The sequence below is a fragment of the Gorilla gorilla genome, chromosome 10 (genome assembly GCF_029281585.2).
Source record: "Gorilla gorilla gorilla isolate KB3781 chromosome 10, NHGRI_mGorGor1-v2.1_pri, whole genome shotgun sequence".
Lineage (NCBI taxonomy): Eukaryota > Metazoa > Chordata > Mammalia > Primates > Hominidae > Gorilla > Gorilla gorilla.
The window spans coordinates 95,811,631-95,827,245 of record NC_073234.2 but is presented as its reverse complement, the minus strand read 5'-3'; the positions used below and the strand labels follow the sequence as shown (position 1 = coordinate 95,827,245).

At 34.7% G+C, this 15,615-nt stretch overlaps 1 protein-coding gene across 1 annotated transcript in view; it reads right to left on the bottom strand.

The window, feature by feature from the left end:
• PTPRQ (protein tyrosine phosphatase receptor type Q) overlaps window positions 1–15,615 on the bottom strand; it is a 236,930-nt gene that overhangs the window by 195,298 nt on the left and 26,017 nt on the right. The window contains exons 8-10 of the mRNA XM_055358903.1: window positions 10,659–10,787; window positions 7,535–7,681; window positions 1,210–1,382 (exon numbers count right to left, since the gene is read on the bottom strand). Of these exons, the coding sequence (XP_055214878.1) occupies window positions 1,210–1,382; window positions 7,535–7,681; window positions 10,659–10,787 (449 nt within the window). The remainder of the gene's footprint in view (window positions 1–1,209; window positions 1,383–7,534; window positions 7,682–10,658; window positions 10,788–15,615) is intronic.

The window sequence follows — 15,615 nt, the reverse complement described above, 5'->3', positions numbered from 1 at the left end:
AAGTGGGAAACCTGTCATCTAGTACTAAGAAAGCTCAGTATCTAATTTAAGACCTTCTCAGCAGGAGCAAAGGGTTAAGCTTTTGCCCTTTGCCTGAGTTGTCAACTAGAGTATCACAGAAAGCATAATTCAACATCTTTTGCACAGAGGAAAGGAATCAACATAGGATTAAAATTTAACCCTGGGTTGAAGATGGTGAGCAACTTGGAGTGATAAGTCCTGGGTGGCCAGAATGCATTGAGCACATGGTGAGGTCAACTGTCACATACAGGTAAGTGCCAGAAATAGAGGAAGGCTGGGACTAGAAATAGAATGAAAGCATGTGTGGCGGAAAATAACAGCACAGGTAGAAGCAGCAGCAATTCTGAAACAACACAGCAGACGCCAGGTGCTGAATAACTATCATGTTTGTCTTTAAGGCCCAGTGATTGCTGCACTGGTCCTAAGGATGTTTATTCTTTGAATGCCCCAGGGAGCAGCCAGTATCTGGACATGACTAGCCTGGAGGCTGAAAGGGTCTCACAGGTGAACAGTTGATGAAGTGAGGTGAACAAAGACAGTGGAAAGAAAAATCAGTGTTGCCTGTACTTCCTAACAGAAACAAAAGGAAAAAAATAAGACTTCCAGTGTGAATAGAAGCAAACACATTGCCTAAAGATCCTGGTCCTCTTATATAAAATCTATGAAATGACTTAAATTTCTTTTATTTAGTAATGTGACTCTTAATCAAATGTACTTTGAAAAAAAAAAAAAAAGAGGCAGCTTTGAGAAATTTAGCTTCCCAAGACCAAATAGAACAGAATCATTTGTCAACAACAGCTACTAAAGTTACTGTGCCTTTCACTGGCAACTGTTCCAAATTGCAAGCACATCCTTTGAAAGAGCACTTAAATCATAACAAGAGTTTCCGAACAATTCATTAACTAATTTAGAAAAATAATATTAACTTATGAAAATACCTTTAGTCCTGTTTAATTGCACAATTAACATTTTTCATATGATGAAAAGGAATAATAGCACTTAACTAATAATACATAACCTAAAATGAAATATGATCTAGCTAGATTATCAACATGCCCCAAATTTACTTTACTTTGTACTAGTAAGTGGTCAAATATTACATGTGTGGGTGCTAGCAAATCTTCCAAGCTATCAGAGCCAGAACCAAGCAGAAAGGGTTCACCAATAAGTGAAATAAAAATGCAATACCTCATTATTTCCAGTGAGCAAAGTATTTTCCAAAATTATTCCTGTCTCTGGAACTAGCACTTTCACTCGGTATTGGTTAATAATTCCATTTGGTTGTCGTGGTTTCTTCCAAGTAATTCTTACTTGCGTGGCTTCTACCTCTGCAAGTTGTAAATCAAACACTGCCCCTGGAACTAAGAAAGAAAGAAAAGAAAAAAGGGGGAATTTAAAAATATTTTTTCAAGTGAAAAAAGTGCCTAAATTCTTAGTTCACAATTTAAGATACATAAACAATTCTATTAGAAAACAGACTAGGCTGGGTGTGGTGGCTCACGCCTGTAATCCCAGCACTTTGGGAGGCCAAAGGAGGCCAATCACCTGAGGTCAGGAGTTCGAGACCAGCCTGACCAACATGGTGAAACCCCATCTCTACTAAAAAACACAAAAATTAGCCGGGCATGGTGGTGCGTGCCTGTAATCCCAGCTACTCAGGAGGCTGAGGCAGGAGAATTGCTTGAACCCAAGAGGCGGAGGTTACAGTGAGTGGAGATTGCACCACTGCACTCCAGCCTGGGAGAAAGAGCGAGACTCCATCAAAAAACAAACAAACAAACAAACAAAAAACAAGAAAGAAAGAAAATAGACAAAAACAATTTATTTTGTTAAAAATTAAATAAGTCTTTAAAAAAAGGATGAGTTCATGTCCTTTGCAGGGACGTGGATAAAGCTGGAAACCATCATTCTCAGCAAACTATCACAAGGACAAAAAACCAAACACCACATGTTCACACTCATAAGAGGGAGCTGAACAATGAGAACACATGGACACAGGGAGGGGAACATCATACACCGGGGCCTGTCAGTGGGTAGGGGGCTAGGGGAGGGGTAGCATTAGGAGAAGTACCTAATGTAGATGACAGTTTGATGGGTGCAGCAAACCACCATGGCACATGTATACCTATGTAACAAACCTATACGTTCTGCACATGTATCCCAGAACTGAAAGTATAATAAATTTTTTTTAAATTAAATGTCTTTAAATACATGGATATTTAATACTAAATTTCTAAACATTGTTCTCGAAATGTAAGTAAGGAGCAGAATAACAGAATAATTTTCCAAAATAAAAGTCATAACATTTGTTTGAAACAAATTAATTAATAAAAATAATTTTCTTGAGGATCTGCCTATTTGGAGATGATTAATGCCCAGTTGAAATATTGATGGTTTCATAAAAATTATAACAACAGATTGAAAATTAATATTCAGAAGACTCTGAATGCAATGAAATATAGTTGGTAAGTTAAATTAGACTGCGTTTTAATTTATTACATGAAATTGTTTGAAGAGTTGATTGATTTTTTCTGATATTTTAAAAATAATCATGTTATTTTCAAATTTCAGGTGCCCTCACTCATTGCAATAGTAAATAAAAATAGGAACAAACTTAACAATTGGTTTAAAATAAAGTACCAAGAACTTAAAGCAAGTTCTAGTTGTAAAGTCACCAAGAGTGACATCTAGGGAACTTCCCAGTTTCACAGGAGTAACAGGCAAAAAACAAATATCCCCTGGGCTTTTGATCATTTTTATTTACAGTTCAACTTGTGATTATGAATAGCTCATGCATCCCTCCAACTTCTACTTTCCTTATCTATAAAATGGGTGTCATTATAGCTTTCCTATTACTATACAGGTTACTATAAGGAACAAAGAGTTCAAGAAAATTTCTCAAATTTCTAAAACTTTTAAGAAAGAGAAAATGACATAAAATTATGATCCCTTATTATCAGATTGTTGTTACATTTTTAGTTAATTTCCCTAAACTATCTGGCAGCGGTACAGGTTTAGCAAATTCTAGTTAGAAGACAGGCATATAGTCTTAAAAGGGAACAAAGGAAAAATGACCCCCTTTCTTTTTAAGACAACAGAAAGGAATTGAAAAATAATTTTATAACTCCCATATATGTTATTTATAATGAGCAAATATAATTATGCTTAAGTTGGCTTTATAGTAACTATGACTATACAAAGTTTTCATCCAATAGATTGAGTTTTTTCCTTTGTCTTCATGAAGTAACCGGTAAAGACTCCCTAGATATTGTGACAATCGTTGGGCCATTCATTCATCATTCAACACACTGAGCATTGATCATATGATCACTGTTCTAGGCACTTGAGGACAGAGGAAGGAATAAGACAGATAAAGCCCTTTGCACAGGTCACCTCTAGTATGAGTTTTATTTCACTAAAATATATTGTACCTAGAGCTCATGTTTGCATCATCATATTTACCAATATGCAATTTACCAATATGCATTTTTCAAGGGTGGAGAAACTTTCCAATTAACTGTGTGGTGTAAAATAACATGGCTATTTAAATAGCAAAGCTCCTATTCCATCTCTTTTTAAAATTTTATTTTGCAGTTTCTATGCAGACAAAACAATAGCTAGTATTGCACAACTTAAGTCAGAGGAGATCTGGCACTTTTTCCATTTATTTTGAACTGATGTAAAATCTCAACTGAAAAAAAAAAAACAGCTAATGACTACATTGATCATATTAATCAGGCAACTAAACCCTGCCTATTGAAAAATAAGTGAAATGATCAGTTCAAGTCAACGCAACACACTAATGTGTTAGATATCAAATATTATGCAAGACAGCAGAAAAATATATATATTTTACTGTCTCTTATTTTGCTAGTGAAACCAAGAGTAGTAGCAGACACTATTTTTTATCTTTTAATTAGAATATATATTTCTATATATTCTATATATTCAATACTTACTTTCTTAGTAAGTGTTGCCCCATGATACTTAATGCCAAAAATTACAATCCAAGTAAAGATTAAGTGGTTCTATATTACCTTAAAATGTACCTCAAACTTGCATAAAAATAATGACTATAAGCTTATCTTTTTTTTCCTATTTAAGCTTAGGGGATAAAGGAAATGGAGTCAACAGCATTGTATCTTGTCTTTAAAAAGATACTTGATCTGTTAGACCACAAATTCTTATGGGGAAACTAGAGAAGACTTTAATATTGATACAAAGTTAACTAAAGAAAATCAAACACACAACTCAATTATTCATGGTTCAGCATCAGTTTTGAAGGTGATGTCCACAGGAAATACCTAAGAGTCATTCTCAAGTCAATACATTTACAAATTTTACAAATAAATGAGAAATAAGTTAGACATTTGGCCAAAAAAATCCCACATTTTCTTTACCCCAATGCCATTTGTCTCCAACTTCAAAATTAATGCTGCTCAATGATGAATTTTCTAGATAATGGCAAAATAATGTTAATTTTGAAGGTGTTATATACATGGACTACCTAAGAATTATTCTCGAGTTAATATATTTATAAATTTTACTAATGCATTAGAAACACAATAGCATATGATTTATTAAAATATATTCCAAATGATTTGAGGTGTTCAAATGAAAAACTATGAGAAGAAATGAAATAGAGACAAACAACATTGAGGTAAAAGAAAATACATTAAGATAATTTTTGCCATTATCTAGCAAATTAAAGTTGCTTTAGAAGTATATTTTGAAAAACAAGTAGTAAAAATTAAAGCCATTGCAAATCCTGAAAACACAAAGTTGGCAGGCTCTCAGTTATTTTCCTACAAAGATTTTACTACTATTTGCAGAAAGTAACAAGTTTAAATCACTGAGGACAAACGTCTTCACTGCCACAGTCTGTTTAAGAGGGAGTAAACAAGAATCTCAGAAATTTGTCTGCTTTTAAGAAATGGTCATGCTAAACTACCCTGACAGAAAAGTTGTTAGACGATATTGAAGCATCACAGTCTGCTTATTTTTTTTACACCTCACACAAATTAGAAGAATGCTGTTGCCTATGTTATATTCATCAGCATTATCTGATTTTGGAATAGGCAACTCTATGACATTTTATAGCTTTGGAGATTATTATCTTTTTTTTCCAAAATCATTTATTTTCATGCCTATGTAGAAATCTACTCATCAAAATATTAAGAGACATATAGAGGGCTTAGGAAATATATAAGAGAACTGCTAAAATAATAGGATGCTGATTTTCTTTCAAAGTAGACTATGGACCGTAACATCCCCAGGGGTAAGGAAATCAACTCCACTGTAATGTAATAGCACATAACATTCTCTATAAGAGGTCAGTGCAACATTTTTCTATGAGTATCTGGAGATTTATAAGAACACCAATTGTTTTAAAAGGTAATTTAAAAGAAACAAACTAGTCCTAATTATTTTTTAAATAGGTGATAGACTGGTTTTAAATATGGAGAAGAAATTAAATTAAGTAACTTTAATTAGAATACTAAAAACCCTGTTGTATTAATGAAAAGGATAATATAAAATTAAGAAATCATTTTTAAATTGAAAGATAGTTCTAATGAGTTATCACATTGTTCTCATATAGTTTAAAGATCCATTTATTTCAAAGTTTTAAATACTGAAACCAGGATTAATTAGTGGTGTCAGAAGTAGAAAGCTACATTTACTGCATTTGCCAGAGTATTCCATTGAGGCAGCTCCTGTGGCTGAACTATCCCAAGAGAACTCCATGGATGAAGGCTGACATGAGGATATAAGAACTATGCCAACCCTGCCTTTGGTGGAACCCACCAGTTGCCAGGAGGCCCCTCTAAGACCCAACAGGGTGTGATCTATAGGAGGAGTGACTCAGGAAGATAACAGAATGAAACACAGGACAAATTGCTTTTTATACAGGGCAAATGGAGTCATCTACTTAAAATAATTTGGTGTGAAAAATAGGCCTTGTGAAATATACTGAACTATGACCTGAAGATTCTACTTCTTTTGTGGATAAAAAATGTAGAAATTAAGGCAAGTAAATTTTAAAATAATCGAAGACAAATAACATGACATTGTACACAGCATATGCATTATCTATTTCCCTATTTTTGTCATATGCTGTAGTCCAAGAATGATGACAATAAAAATATGTTTATTGAGTTGTGGATTCTATTTGGAAGCACCAAAATCAGCTGGTCTTGAAAGAAGACAATAGTTCAGGATGTATTTAACTGTATAACAAGAATAGAAATCAATGGGTACATTGAGTTGGTTGAGAAAACTCTGTTAAGACCAAAATCAAGGGCTCTGCTTTATTTGATAGTGTCCATAAATCTGTCTAGTTTCCTAGGACATGCTTAAGAGCAGTTTTTAGGTGGAGATGGAGGAAAACTTAAGATTTAAGGAAGAAGCTACACAATGCTAAGATTCTTCTGATAGAAACACAAAGGTAAAACTTTAATACAAAAAAAGAACATTTTCCTTATGAGTATGTACAACTTTCTTATATGTATTCTAAAACTATATATATGTCAGGATTTTCATCTGAAATAGATAAAACGTAACTTTTATGTTCTTTCAAAAAAATATCAATGGTTGTTTCTTTAAAGGGGAGAAGTACAAAATTTCCTAATAGTTACTGCCCTCTAATGGTCAAATGCTTGAATGATGAATGTATGACCCGTGTGTGTGTGTGTGTGTGTGTGTGTGTGTGTGTGTGTGTGTGTGTGTGTGTGTGTGTGTGTGTGTACATGTCTACATTTCATTTATAAGTTACTGTATGTTAGCTTCCACACAAACAAAGTCTGGAAACTTTTCCAAGTGTTAATGTGTTATAAGAATTTACTGTTATTTTTGTCCATAATTACAATCCCTAAATAGAAATTAAGACATTTAGCAAGTTCAGTGTGGGCCTGAAAGATATGTTGTGAAATAGTATGGAAACATTCTTTTTAAAGTATAGTTCACCTAAAACAATGATGTTTAATGAATACTTATAAGGAAGTTTCTTGAGGAAAAATAATCTTTTCATAATTTCAGTAAATGCTGGTAAATCTATATCATGCATCCACTCAGAATCTTCACTTGCTTAGAATCCCGTTTTGATTATAAACATATTTTGTTGAAAGAATTGGGAGTATAGGAATTCTTCTAAATACTAGTTCTGTGAGAAAAAATAGATTCCACATTTAAAAATGTAGTTAAACCATACTAAATGTGTTTGTTTACCTTATGACTTCTTGAGGTTTTGCTAAATTTTATTGTGAATCTCTAACAGGCCAATACTACATATGATATTTCCTAACCTTACCTGATCTTGGGTCCCTTTTATTATGAAGCATGCTACGAGTTTAACATTCTGGAGAACACATGTTCAGAATGAATTAGGTAGTAATTTAATAAGGAAATAACATGATTTAAGTAAATGTAAAACAAATTGCTTCTAATATCATGTTTTACCAATTCATGAAGTTCATAAGCATACCAAAAATATCTCACTCATTCCCTATGTTCTTACCATCTGGTGGAGTGAATACTGAAATATTTGACTTGGGCCCAGTCCCTGCACTGGTTTCAGCCGCAATATAGACATCATACATTGTAAATGGTGTTAGGTTGGTGAATGCAAACTTAAGGTCTTTTGTGCTGTTATCCAAAATGCGACCTGCAAAAAGTGGAAGACAGCTATGGATTATTTTTTATCAAGCATGCAATCATGTTCACATTTAAGTACAGAGCCAAAGACAACAATTCAAGTGTTAACCTATGCACTAAAATTTGTTATTATAATATCAAAACTGCATATATTTTAAACATGTGGCTTAGTAGTGCACTGATATCAATTTAATGAAAATAAATGAAAGAACATGAAAATGTTCCAGTGCTTAAAATTACTTTTATTAAATCATAAAGCCCTTTTGAATTACCAGGTTATTTTTGACATATTGAAAAGGGAAGCATCAAATTTTATCAGTTCAAAAAGTGACCAGATTTTATACTCAAATTTATTCAATTAAAATGCTAAATAATTTCATTATCTTCTATAAGAGGATATATTTAGAAAATATTTCTAGTTTAGCTTCTGAACAAAATTCCTTAGTTTGTCAGCACAATACTTTAAATCTTCGACTTTGCTTTAAATGTTTCCTTTACCTTCTTGCTCTAACTACAAACTGCCTCTTTCCTAAGAACACTGTTTTTGTTCCCCTGCAGCCACCCCAAATGGTAGCAGTCTGTTTTTGCCCCACAGCTCTCAAGTAACCAGGCCTTTAGGTGTGGTAGGTGTTGTCCTTGCTCCTCATTGCTCCACTTTATTTACTATTCTCTCTCCCTCCTTATAAAAGCCCACAGCTTTAAATACTATATCACCAGTGAAATCCACTAGCCCTCACAGTTGTCGTAATCTACTAACCTGAGGGTCATTTACTCTCATTTACTTTCGTGGTCTAGCTTTGGTTCAAGGCTACCATCTTAATTTGTGCTGATTTTAATATCCTGAGACTTAATCCTTAAATTACTTAGATATTTCCTTAAATAATCTAGTTTTCCAGAATTTCAGCCACTCCCTCAAGATCATAACTTGGACATTACTATCACCAATTACTCCATATCATTAAGAATCTCAATTTCATGCAACTTTTTTCTAACCACTTTTGCTTACGTCCTTTACATTTCCTCTATAATTCTGAACTCGTAATTCTTTAAATCCACTGAAATCAACAATCCATTGATTTAATCACCTATTTTATTTTTGTTTTATTTTATTTGGCCCCTCACCACTTGATTTCCACTCTTTACCCATCTTCAGTGTCAGTTTCAATTATAATCACTGCCTTACACAGGCCTCCAATTCCCTTGCCCTTCTGTTGTTGAAGGCAGCTCATTTACAGCACAAAGCCATTAATTGATATCACTTTATTCATAGCCAAACCTTGAATGAGCCCTACATGGTGCCTGGAATCTTACTCAACTTACATAGTCAATGGTCCAATCACTCTACTCTTCTAGATGATTATTTTATACTTACTCTTCTCTGCTCAGACCTCTAATACCTTCTGCCCTATCTTCACTCCCAACTAATAGTCTTGCTTCCCACTACACTGAAAAAGGTAAACCAATTAGAAAATATTTGCCACAGGCTCCCACCAACACAACTCTATATTTACCAGCATCTACACCCATATACTCTGCCTTACAACCTATAAGAACAACTTATGGACAAATTATCTGTTAGTATGGACAAATTATCTGTATTCTTATCTCAAACCAATGGCTACATTTGAGCAAAAGATCTCACCTTCTGCCCACACAGACAGACACCTTTCCAGTAATTCTCGTTTTTCTTATATCGTTAACATTTTCCTTATTTTCCTCATTTCCATCAGCAAACAAACATGCTTTATATGTTCTCACTGAAGAGACCTGTTGACTTCACTTATCCCTACCGTTACTCCCTATTCACTGCTTTGCTTTGCAGCTGAACTCAAAAGAATTTCTACACCCATTGTTCCAATGATCTTCTCCCATTCACTCTTAAACTAATTCAATCATGTATTTACCCCACATGTTCCACCATACTGAAAGCATGTGATCACTCCCATATTGCTAAATGCAATTATTGCTACATGCCTCTCACTTGATTTATCAGCCAGCCTTACAAATGAAAGAGTACTTCAGCCAAGTATTGAACAATAATGTCAGACAGAAAAGATGTAGCTGTGTATCCATGTCTGTTTCTGTGTATCGGATGGGTGAGTGGAGGGAATTATCTTTTTTTAGGAAGTAAAAGTATTTCAGAATTTTAGGAGCGTAAGTTACTTAGGGATGAAAGATAAAGGTTACTCATGATGGTGATGAGTGATTCATACCACAGAAATTGCAAAATAAAATGAGTTGGAACTCTATATCTTTTTTGATGCCCCCAAATAAATGATAATATGTGGCTTTATTATTTATCTCATCATTGTTAGAATTAAACTTCTTTCATAGAACCATAGGATCTCAATCAGGAGAGAATTTTAGACTTTACATAATTCACTTCTAATGATATAATACTTGATCCTCTCAAAGTATCTCTGGCAAGTGGATGCCCAGGTCCTGCTTGCTTACAAAGATGGAGAACTTGCCACTTTATAAAGCTGCCCAAAAATTTTAATAGGTTTTCTTTTTTAAGGCAGTTTTAGGTCCACAGCAAAATAGAGCAGAAGATACAGAGATTTTCCATGTTATTTTTAGAGAGCTCTTTCTATTGATTAAAAACTAGGCTCCTAGCAGTGAATAGAAATCTCATTTAATATAGTCAAAGTCCATTGTTCTTCATGAATGTAAGCCAAGGACTTCTTGTTCAAATATTTGAAGATGTATATCTCCACTAACACTTTTTTCTTCAGGAGTTATCTCTAGTTTTTCACATGCATCACATGAAATGTGGAACATGAATAGTGTTTTGTCATTCTTATACTCATTTATGGTTTTGAATTAAAAAATCAAAGGACCTCACCTTCCTTATGACTTTCCTATTGTTTGCTTCAATCTTAGGGTCTTTTAAAAAGAGTCTGATACTTTTAAACAGAGTTTGATATTGGTAACATATTTTATTATTCTCACTCCAAAAGGCAAACACAAAACCAATTAAGGCTTACCTGATGGTCCATATAATTCAACTCTATAACTAAATTTCCCTGTTACTATAGTTGGTGGGTCCCATAAAATTGAAAAGGACTTTCCTGTGATGTTGCCTGTTACGCAGTTTTGTGGTGGTCCTTCAGGCACTAAAATAATTATAGAAAATAAATACATAACATATATTTAAAATGATAGTGCACCCTATTAAATACACATAATAAAACACAAAGGCAAAGAAGGAAAATAAAATATCGCACTTAAAAGCAGAGTTTTTTAACTTAAAAAAGAATAAATGGAATATAATTGAAAATTGTGAATAACACATGCTAGATCATCAGATAAACTTATTTTTAACAATTACTGATTTTATTTAATACTGTTTACTATTGCACTGTGCAAATTTCATTCTAATATTCATTGTAATACATTTATTGCCAATGTTACATTGTCTTGAAACATTTATACCTGCATATATAAAGAGCATTCAACAAAGTCTGGATCAACAAAGTCTGGATATCTGGCTTGATAAACATTTTCTTTCTTATTAACACAGGTAGAAGTTTCAAGAAAATAACCCTCAAAATTATAAGCAATAATTTTTACTTTTTGTATCAATATTTGTATTTGTTCTAAGAACAAATTTATAATCTACATTTGGAGGATTCAAATGTAATATTGATAACATATGAAAATAATAATGACATTTTAAATTACTCTATTTTTCATAGATGTTTATTCTTTTAATTGAAATAAAACAATTCCAAATATTTTTCAAAACAAAAATATTGTCTACCAAATTTCACCTTGTATGACCCTTATGAAATCATTTTTTTAAAAATTTTATTATTATTACACTTTAAGTTTTAGGGTACATGTGAACAATGTGCAGGTTAGTTACATATGTATACATGTGACATGCTGGTTTGCTGCACACATTAACTCGTCATTTAGCATTAGGTATAACTCCTAAAGCTATCCCTCCCCCCTCCCCCCACCCCACAACAGTCCCTAGAGTGTGATGTTCCCCTTCCTGGGTCCGTGTGTTCTCATTGTTCAATTCCCACCTATGAGTGAGAATATGCGGTGTTTGGTTTTTTGTTCTTGTGATAGTTTACTGAGAATGATGATTTCTAATCTCATCCATGTCCCTACAAAGGACATGAACTCATCATTTTTTATGGCTGCATAGTATTCCATGGTGTATATGTGCCACATTTTCTTAATCCAGTCTATCATTGTTGGACATTTGGGTTGGTTCCAAGTCTTTGCTATTGTGAATAGTGCCACAATAAACATATGTGTGCATGTGTCTTTATAGCAGCATGATTTATAGTCCTTTGGGTATATACCCAGTAAAGGGATGGCTGGGTCAAATGGTATTTCTAGTTCTAGATCCCTGAGGAATCGCCACACTGACTTCCACAATGGTTGAACTAGTTTACAGTCCCACCAACAGTGTAAAAGTGTTCCTATTTCTCCACATCCTCCCCAGCACCTGTTGTTTCCTGACCTTTTGATGATTGCCATTCTAGCCAGTGTGAGATGGTATCTCATTGTGGTTTTGATTTGTATTTCTCTGATGGCCAGTGATGGTGAGCATTTTTTCATGTGTTTTTTGGCTGCATAAATGTCTTCTTTTGAGAAGTGTCTGTTCATGTCCTTTGCCCACTTTTTGATGGGGTTGTTTGCTTTTTCTTGTAAATTTGTTTGAGTTCATTGTAGATTCTGGATATTAGCCCTTTGTCAGATGAGTAGGTTGTGAAAATTTTCTCCCATTTTGTAGGTTGCCTGTTCAGTCTGATGGTAGTTTCTTTTGCTATGCAGAAGCTCTTTAGTTTAATTAGATCCCATTTGTCAATTTTGGCTTTTGTTGCCACTGCTTTTGGTGTTTTAGACATGAAGTCCTTGCCCATGCCTATGTCCTGAATGGTAATGCCTAGGTTTTCTTCTAGGGTTTTTATGGTTTTAGGTCTAATGTTTAAGTCTTTAATCCATCTTGAATTAATTTTTGTATAAGGTGTAAGGAAGGGATCCGGTTTCAGCTTTCTACATATGGCTAGCCAGTTTTCCCAGCACCATTTATTAAACAGGGAATCCTTTCCACACTGCTTGTTTTTCTCAGGTTTGTCAAAGATCAGATAGTTATAGATATGCGGTGTTATTTCGGAGAGCTCTGTTCTGTTCCACTGATCTATATCTCTGTTTTGGTACCAGTACCATGCTGTTTTGGTTACTGTAGCCTTGTAGTATGGTTTAAAGTCAGGTAGCGTGATGCCTCCAGCTTTGTTCTTTTGGCTTAGGATTGACTTGGCCATGCGGGCTCTTTTTTGGTTCCATATGAACTTTAAAGTAGTTTTTTCCAATTCTGTGAAGAAAGTCATTGGTAGCTTGATGGGGATGGCATTGAATCTATAAATTACCTTGGGCAGTGTGGCCATTTTCATGATATTGATTCTTCCTACCCATGAGCATGGAATGTTCTTCCATTTGTTTGTATCCTCTTTTATTTCATTGAGCAGTGGTTTGTAGTTCTCCTTGAAGAGGTCCTTCACGTCCCTTGTAAGGTGGATTCCTAGGTATTTTATTCTCTTTGAAGCAATTGTGAATGGGAGTTCACTCATGATTTGGCTCTCTGTTTGTCTGTTATTGGTATATAAGAATGCCTGTGATTTTTCTACATTGATTTTGTATCCTGAGACTTTGCTGAAATTGCTTATCAGCTTAAGGAGATTTTGGGCTGAAACAATGGGGTTTTCTAGATATACAATCATGTCGTCTGCAAACAGGGACAATTTGACTTCCTCTTTTCCTAATTGAATACCATTTATTTCCTTCTCCTGCCTAATTGCTCTGGGCAGAACTTCCAACACTATGTTGAATAGGAGTGGTGAGAGAGGGCATCCCTGTCTTGTGCCAGTTTTCAAAGGGAATGCTTCCAGTTTTTGCCCATTCAATATGATATTGGCTGTGGGTTTGTCATATATAGCTCTTATTATTTTGAGATACGTCCCACCGATTCCTAATTTATTGAGAGTTTTTACCATGGAGGGTTGTTGAATTTCGTCAAAGGCCTTTTCTGCATCTATTGGAGATAATCATGTGGTTTTTGTCTTTGGTTCTGTTTATATGCTGGATTGCATTTATTGATTTGCATATATTGAACCAGCCTTGCATCCCAGGGATGAAGCCCACTTGATCATGGTGGATAAGCTTTTTGATGTGCTGCTGGATTCCGTTTGCCAGTATTTTACTGAGGATTTCTGCATCACTGTTCATCAAGGATATTGGTCTAAAATTCTCTTTTTTGGTTGTGTCTCTGCCCGGCTTTGGTATCAGGATGATGCTGGCCTCAGAAAATGAGTTAGGGAGGATTCCCTCTTTTACTATTGATTGGAATAGTTTCAGAAGGAATGGTACCAGTTCCTCCTTGTACCTCTGGTAGAATTCAGCTGTGAATGCATCTGGTCCTGGACTCTTTTTGGTTGGCAAGCTATTGATTATTGCCACAATTTCAGAGCCTGTTATTGGTCTATTCAGAGATTCAACTTCTTCCTGGTTTAGTCTTGGGAGGGTGTATGTGTCCAGGAATTTATCCATTTCTTCTAGATTTTCTAGTTTATTTGCATAGAGGTGTTTGTAGTATTCTCTGATGGTAGTTTGTATTTCTGTGGGATCGGTGGTAATATCCCCTTTATCATTTTTTATTGCATCTATTTGATTCTTCTCTCTTTTCTTCTTTATTAGTCTTGCTAGTGGTCTATCAATTTTGTTGATCCTTTCAAAAAACCAGCTCCTGGATTCATTAATTTTTTGAAGGGTTTTTTGTCTCTATGTCCTTCAGTTCTGCTCTGATTTTAGTTATTCCTTGCCTTCTGCTAGCTTTTGAATGTGTTTGCTCTTGCTTTTCTAGTTCTTTTAATTGTGATTTAGGGTGTCAATTTTGGATCTTTCCTGCTTTCTCTTGTGGGCATTTAGTACTATAAATTGCCCTCTACACACTGCTTTGAATGTGTCCCAGAGATTCTGGTATGTTGTGTGTTTGTTCTCGTTGGTTTCAAAGAACATCTCTATTTCTGCCTTCATTTCGTTAGGTACCCAGTAGTCATTCAGGAGCAGGTTGTTCAGTTTCCATGTAGTTGAGTGGTTTTGCATGAGTTTCTTAATCCTGAGTTCTAGTTTGATTGCACTGTGGTCTCAGAGATAGTTTGTTATAATTTCTGTTCTTTTACATTTGCTGAGGAGAGCTTTACTTCCAAGTATGTGGTCAATTTTGGAATAGGTGTGGTGTGGTGCTGAAAAGAAAATATATTCTGTTGATTTGGGGTGGAGAATTCTGTAGATGTCTATTAGGTCCGCTTGGTGCACAGCTGAGTTCAATTCCTGGGTATCCTTGTTAACTTTCTGTCTCATTGATCTGTCTAGTGTTGACAGTGGGGTGTTAAAGTCTCCCGTTATTAATGTGTGGGAGTCTAAGTCTCTTTGTAGGTCACTCAGGACTTGCTTTATGAATCTGGGTGCTCCTGTACTGGGTGCATATATATTTAGGATAGTTAGCTCTTCTTGTTGAATTGATCCCTTTACCATTATGTAATGGCCTTCTTTGTCTCTTTTGATCTTTGTTGGTTTAAAGTCTGTTTTATCAGAGACTAGGATTGCAACCCCTGCCTTTCTTTGTTTTCCATTTGCTTGGTAGATCTTCCTCCATCCTTTTATTTTGAGCCTATGTGTGTCTCTGCATGTGAGATGGGTTTCCTGAATACAACACACTGATGGGTCTTGACTTTTTATCCAATTTGCCAGTCTGTGTCTTTTAATTGGAGCATTTAGTCCATTTACATTTAAAGTTAATATTGTTATGTGTGAATTTGATCCTGTCATTATGATGTTAGCTGGTTTATTTTGCTCGTTAGTTGATGCAGTTTCTTCCTAGCCTTGATGGTCTTTACAATTTGGCATGATTTTGCAGTGGCTGGT